Below are 7,611 nucleotides of genomic sequence, written 5' to 3' on the forward strand. Positions count from 1 at the left end.
TTACTGTAAACAGAAGGAGTGTGGGTCCAACTTGAAATGAATCACATCACAAAGGGCAAGTGTTTCATTTGAGCCATGCTGGTAAACCCTTTGTTTTAATCAGTTTATTTAATATGTAACATTCTGAAACAACTTATATTTTAGACTTTCTATATTTAGTGGTAGGAATTCACTTTGAACTATTGTAATGGCATAGTAATGACACATTTTAGGGAGAGAGGAATATTTGAAACAAGCACAAAACACATGATTTTATAATAGGCTAAATACAAGTTGTTTAGGATTTTCTGAACTAGATGCCAGTTGAAATAGGACTGTAAATAATGAGTTATTAAAATATACAAGAGGTACTGTAAATGGATAACACTTTTCCAAAAGTAACTGCAAAGATATTTTGATTGTAGAACAGGCTGTAGTTTATGGTTATGTCAATGGTAGGTTAGAAACATGATGTTTTCCATGTTAAACATAGTTTTGAATGTCATTAAAGATGAACAGCATTTTAATGTGTGTCTAACAGTTAAAGAGACAGGCAACACAAGACAATATGTCACAGGCGTCGAAAGGATTAGACCAAGGCGCAGCGTGTTGAGTGCTCATCTTAATTTATTTTATGAATGAAAGCACTTAAACAGCAAAATAACAACGACCAACAGTTCCGTCAGGTAAAACAACTAAACAGAAAATAACCACCCACAAAACCCAAAGGATAACAGGCTGCCTAAGTATGGCTTCCAATCAGAGACAACGAAAGACACCTGCCTCTGATTGGAAACCATACTCGGCCAAACCTGGAAAACGAAACATAGAAAATGAAAACTAGAACACATTCCCCTAGAAACTAACAAACACCAAAACACACAAAACAACCCCCCTGCCACGCCCTGACCATACTACTATGGCAAAATGACCCTTTTCACTGGTCAAGACGTGACAAAATATAACAGTTCACATCCTCGCTTTAATGTCAAACAATTATCAAAACATTTTTTAAAAACTCAACAATTGTACAGAAAAGGGGTTATTATTGACACTATTTCGATTCGCAGCATAGGTCTACCAGAAGGCTCACATATTATTATAAAGTAAATATCAAAGCCAAAAATCTCAGCCAATCTCTTATGAACTCAAAAAGGCTCTGATTTCCATTGGGCTCAGCATAGAAATTAGTGCTATCATAAATAGGTGAACAGGGGGATCAACTCCAATATAAAGTGATCTCTTTCTGATCTATCATCATTTGTGACACAATGGGCCAGCCAGTCATTTAGCACATTCTTTCTCCTCCTTTTAACTGGTATGGCAGTAAATCGGCCTCTTGAGACCATGCCGCTGTTCAGGTTCTGCATTTGTCCTATCATTCCTTATACATAGGCATTCTTATCAAAGTGCTGTACTCTAGAAGAGCTACTGTACTCTGGTGGAGGCCTCTGGCTCATGGGCTGTGTATGCCCTCTAGGGTGAGAAGAAACATTAGATTCAGCTCCTCTGTAGGCATAGCCTGTGTGACTAGAGGGAGAGGAGAGAGAAAAAGGTTAAGTAAACCAATCATGTAATTTACCAAATATCATTACATATTATTGAACTTTATGACTTACCTTGTAGTGGAACTATCTGCTATTGAGAAGCAGAGTATCACCCCTCCCAGAATACAAAGGATAGATCCTGCCCAGCCAATGAACAAGGCAACCCCCAGTTCATACCTGGAAAACAGGGGAACAAAGGAGACTAGTTAATTAACAAGCAGCATTACTTCATCCATGATCCTGTGGGTCACTGCTGTACAGTAGCTTGCGAAAGTATTCACCCCCCTTGGCATTTTTCCTATTTGTTGCCTTTCAACCTGGAATTAATAAAAAACAATTGGGGGGGGGGTTGTATCATGCCTTTGAAAATGCAAAATATTTTTGGGGTGAAACAAACAAGAAATAAGACAAAAAACAGAACTTGAGCGTGCATAACTATTCACCCCCCCCCCAAAAAAAGTCAATACTTTGTATAGCCACCTTTTGCAGCAATTACAGCTGCAAGTCTCTTGGGGTATGTCTCTATAAGCTTGGCACGTCTAGCCACTGGGATTTTTGCCCATTCTTCAAGGCAAAACTGCTCCAGCTCCTTCAAGTTTGATGGGTTCCCTTTAAGTCATACAACAGATTCTCAATTGGATTGAGTTCTGGGCTTTGACTAGGCCATTCCAAGACATTTAAATGTTTCCCCTTAAACCACTCGAGTGTTGCTTCAGCAGTATGCTTAGGGTCATTGTCCTGCTGGAAGGTGAACCTCCGTCCCAGTCTCAAATCTCTGGAAGACTGAAACAGGTTTCCCGCAAGAATATCCCTGTATTTAGCGCCAGCCATCATTCCTTCAATTCTGACCAGTTTCCCAGTCCCTGCCGATGAAAAACATCCCCACATAGCGTTTTCCTTGATGGCCAAAAAGCTCAATTTTAGTCTCATCTGACCAGAGTACCTTCTTCCATATGTTTGGGGAGTCTCCCACATGCCTTTTAGCGAACACCAAACATGTTTGCTTATTTTTTTTTCTTTAAGCAATGGCTTTTATCTGGCCACTCTTCCGTAAAGCCCAGCTCTGTGGAGTGTACGGCTTAAAGTGGTCATATGGACAGATACTCCAATCTCCGCTGTGGAGCTTTGCAGCTCCTTCAGGGTTATCTTTGGTCTCTTTGTTGCCTCTGATTAATGCCCTCCTTGCCTGGTCCATGAGCAGCCCTCCTTGGCAGGTTTGTTGTGGTGCCATATTCTTTCAATTTTTAATAATGGATTTAATGGTGCTCCGTGGGATGTTCAACATTTTGGATATTTTTTTATAACCCAACCCTGATCTGTACTTGTCCACATCTTTGTCCCTGACCTGTTTGGAGAGCTCCTTGGTCTTCATGGTGCCCCTTGCTTGGTGGTGCCCCTTGCTTGGTGGTGCCCCTTGTGTGGTGGTGCCCCTTGCTTGGTGGTGTTGCAGACGTTGGGGTCTTTCAGAACAGGTGTATATATACTGAGATCATGTGCCAGATCATGTGACACTTAGATTGGACACAGGCGGACTTATTTAACTAATTATGTGACTTCTGAAGGTAATTGGTTGTACCAGATCTTATTTAGGGGCTTCATATGCACGGACCACTTTTTCATTTTTTTTTTACATATAATTTATTTTTTTCCATTTCACTTCACCAATTTGGACTATTTTGTGTATATCCATTACATGAAATCCAAATAAAAATCAATTTAAATTACAGGTTGTAATGCAACAAAATAGGAAAAACGCCAAGGGGGTGAATACTTTTGCAAGGCACTGTATGTCTGATCCTATACATCAAATGAGTTACTCACTTCTGAGCGACAAACATGGGGTTAAAAAACTCAGATGTTATCCTGTGTGCATACAGGGAGCATGCAGACAACGAGCAGAGACCTGCAGAGAAGAAAAGAACGTTCAGCGCTGCAGACTTGGTAAACTACGCCAGTATTGTCCATCAATGGCTGTGACATGATAGTTACCGCTGAGTATAAAATTGACCCCGGCAATGCAAGCTGTCCTGGCTTTGCTTTGGTCTGATCCCCCAATCTTGGTGCACTTCATTCCGACCAAGGCGAAGACAGCACCAAAGAAGCCCAAACATACAGCAGTGATCATCAGACCCCGGCAGGCCTGGATGTAGCCTGGAAGAACAAGCGTGGACCACGTCAGACATCTGTTACACATACCTTTAGGCCATGCTTCTTGATTTGATGCATGGTTAGCTGTTGTTATAAGCATAGTTGAAGCGTTCTCAATAGCTAAATGTCCCCCAGCCACATTACACCAACATACCATGCATGATTACCACACAGCAAAAAGTGAAAGCTAAATTATCATTGACAGATCATTTTGCTAATTTTAATAATTGTGCTTATTTTAACCTATAAAAGGCTTAATTCATTTAATTTATCTTATTTCAAGATATTTTACCTTAATTGTCTTATTAAGGTAAAATATCTTGCCAATATTGTAGCTTGGTAGTAAAAAAAAAAAACATTTTAAGTGAATTATCACTCAATGTAAGATATTTAGGCTTGCTTAGACTTCGCTTTTCATTTGCTCGGCTAACTGTGCAAGCAACAAATTGGTTCAGTATGAATAAACGATAATTTGTAAGCATAACCAGTAATTGTTTCTTAGTAAAGAGATATGCTAATTTGCCAATGTGTCCTTGAGCAAGGCACAACCTTAATTTGCTCCAGCGGTGCCGTACTACTATGGCAGATCCTGTAAAACATCACATTTCACTGCACCTATCCGGTGTATGTGACAATAAAGCATATTTTTTTTGTAGTCTTGAAATTGGAGCTGCCTTTGAGATGTGATTAACAGGGAAATACTAGCTTGGTGGTTAACCCCAGAAATTAGCCAACCATGGGAGAAAGCCCCAAGCTCCCAGTAAATCTAATTTATAGCCTTCAACTCCCATGAAGTTAGGCTAAACATTGACATCTCTGAAGGTAGATGAGTTGTCCCTGGGAGAAAACTTGCATTGTACCTTCCCCCAAAATCTATTAGCACTGGCAAGCTCTGAGCACTTCTCTTTCCAAGTAATGAGCCCTTCTCTTTCCAAGTAATGAGCTTGAAATTGAACTGTGGCACAGTTACACTGAGGTGGCAGATCCACTGACCCTCATCTGAGACACGCTGACCAGATGCTGAAACACTGCTAGCCTGCAGACTACACTTTCATTAGCACCCGTGAAGTTGAGTACAATCCATGTAACAGGCTTTTACAACTAGTCCATGCATAATGAATGCATTGAGATGTAATCACTTGATCAACTGGATAAAAAATGGGAATAACTATACATTTACACAATGAGGGCATTAGAAATCACAATAATAAGGAGCTCTTACAGTTTAAAAGCTGTGTATTGTATCACCGTAGGCAAGTAGGCCCTCTTAAGCTTGCAAAGCAGCTGCTATAAGACACTTTCCCAATGACAAGAAATAAACTTTGAGCAGACCGTCCAGTGCCAGCATGGAGGGAAAGTCCTTGCAGTTGGAGACTCCTGTTGAATCAGTGACACAGGTCTTCCACAGGTTGGACCAGAAGGTAGCTGTGGTGATGACCGTGCCATCCAGAGAGGACACCTTCCAGTAATCCGTGGGTATGGTGGAGGAGATCAGGACCCAGCCAGACGTGGTGAGAATAAAGGCCAAAATCTCTGTCACCATGTTACTCATTGTGTACAATAGAGTGCTTACTACTGAAGTTGGTGAGATCTTCAGACAAAAGAGTAACGGTGTGACTGACGGTCCACTGGCCAATGAATATTGTTGAAGACAATCCCAGGCATGGGCTCTAGAGTAGTAACCCAGGTTAAATGGCCATGGTGGGATTGATGGTTAATATGTCCTGGGACTGTTTCATATTCAGTAGGGAGGGGTTTAGCCCTCATTATCGACTGACCAATGGTGTCTACCTTCCTCCACCCCCTCACCTCACACACGTCACTCACTGTGATAGAGTTGATGGCAGCTAACTGTGCCAAATGGTCAAAGATGGTGGATACACAGTCTTGATGTGTCAAAATGTCTCATGATGACTTCATGATGCCTCACATAACAAGAGGATGAATATACATGATTCAGAACATTTAGAACTTATAGTCCGAGAACTTAATGAAGGCACATAAACAGGCACAACCAGCCTGAAAGCCCCTGTGCATCTCAAAGGGGGATCATCACATATAGCATGGAGAACATCATACAGCCACTTTTGACTCTGTCACAACAACCTGTGCATACAATACATTTTTGGACTCACCTTGTTGTGCTCACTTGAACAGGAAGGTGGCACGGCGGTCCTTCATGGGCAAATTTTGTCATCAAAGTCTGGCATTCTCTGGATTTATGGTGCTTTCAAAACAACCGGGAACTCGGAGAAAAACAAGGTCGAATCATGATGACGTCATTGATCTTCAGGTCTTAGCTCTAGAAAGAGGCCGGATTCATTAACATAAAAAAATCTTATTTTGTGTAGATTGTCGACAAAAAAGTACAATTAAATCAATTTTAATCCCACTTTGTAACACAATAAAATGTGAAGAAATCTAAGGGGCGTGAATACTTATGATATACTGTACAGTACAATGCCTATTATTCTTGGATATCCAAATGTTTCAGTTGTGTGTTTTAAATATTGCAGTTTTAGTTTAGTTCCTGTATTTAACAAATGGATGACTTATAAAGATGATCATGCTTCAATACATCAGTTCTGCACATAGAACTCTGTCATGCATAGCTAAGAGTGTTGTAGACAGATAAATCATATGCCAAATATGCTTCATTTAATTGTCAGCTATACATTCGAGTTTATGATTAGAACACTCTTAGAAAAAAGGGTTACAAAAGGGTTCTTCGGCTGTCCCCATAGGAGAACCCTTTTGGGTTCCATGTAAAACCCTCTGTGGAAAGGGTTCTACATCGAACCCAAAAGGCTCTACCTGGAGCCCAAAAGGGTTCTTCAAAGGGTTCAGCAGATAAAAAAAATGAGAAGAAATAAAATGCCCCAAGCAAGCAAATTACACAGGGGACATGTGTTCCACAGAAATGATTTACACTAAGGACATCTTGCCTCATACCATTTACTGAGAAGAGATGAAGAGACATGGCCCATAGTGAAAGAATAAAGTCAACTGATGATTATGTATTAAAAAAAGCCACATTTTTGAAAGGTGCTTCTTTTTTCTTATTTTTAGTCTTTTTTGTGCTCTCCAGATTTGGTCTTTGAGTGAAGTGAAGTATCATATTAACATAAAAAATATATAGGACAATCAGTAAGCCATAAGACAACCAGTAATGTGACAAAGTCCAGTTACTAGTAAACGATTGCTGCTTAGAGAAAGATAAACTTGCTGCGTTCATAACCAAGTGGGAGGTGGGAATTTACCAGTTGTGAAGTCGTAAATACCGGTTGGATGCACTGACGTGCTTTGAACTCGTTGAGAAATGCCGATTGGCTAATGGCTAACAAGCTGTGTCAACCATAAACCAAAAGTACAGCTATAATGCTTGTAAACAAATGATAGATTTTAGAAACCATATTAATAGATTGCTTTTTATAAATCATGTTTTCTTGTTACATTTAACTGTCGAAAATTCTGTTAACAAGGTAATTTACTTAGTAGGCGATGTCAGAAGTCAGCATGTGGGAGAAGTTGGAGCTCAGGAATGATATACGAGTTTTCCACTATTAATTATCAGTTCAAATCAAATCAAATTGTATTGGTCACATACACATGGTTAGCAGATGTTATTGTGCGTGTAGCGAAATGCTTGTGCTTTTAGTTCTGACAGTGCAGCAATATCTAACAAGTAATATCTAACAATTCCACAACCTAATACACACAAATCTAAGTAAAGGAATGGAATAAGAATATATAAATATAAATATATGGATGAGCAATGTCAGAGCAACATAGGCTAAGATGCAACAGATAGTATTGTTCGAAGGGCATTCAAGTGATTTTCTCCCATTTGTATGTGGTAAATTCCCACTTCCCACTTGTTTACGAATGCAGCATTAGGGTAAAACTACCTTTCGTTTGACCTTAAAGAAACATTATA

At 39.9% G+C, this 7,611-nt stretch overlaps 1 protein-coding gene across 1 annotated transcript; it reads right to left on the bottom strand.

Annotated features, from left to right (window-relative positions):
• Positions 1 to 588: 588 nt before the first annotated feature.
• On the bottom strand, positions 589 to 5,349 carry cldn10b (claudin 10b). The gene is made up of 5 exons (XM_045707821.1): positions 5,007 to 5,349; positions 3,516 to 3,677; positions 3,348 to 3,429; positions 1,599 to 1,703; positions 589 to 1,509 (listed from the first exon to the last, which is right to left on the bottom strand). Exons 1-5 carry the CDS (start codon positions 5,224 to 5,226, stop codon positions 1,365 to 1,367), a joined length of 714 nt encoding a protein of 237 aa, XP_045563777.1. The 5' UTR covers positions 5,227 to 5,349; the 3' UTR covers positions 589 to 1,364.
• Positions 5,350 to 7,611: the final 2,262 nt, after the last annotated feature.

The sequence above is a fragment of the Salmo salar genome, chromosome ssa25 (genome assembly GCF_905237065.1).
Source record: "Salmo salar chromosome ssa25, Ssal_v3.1, whole genome shotgun sequence".
NCBI classification, from domain to species: Eukaryota; Metazoa; Chordata; class Actinopteri; order Salmoniformes; family Salmonidae; genus Salmo; species Salmo salar.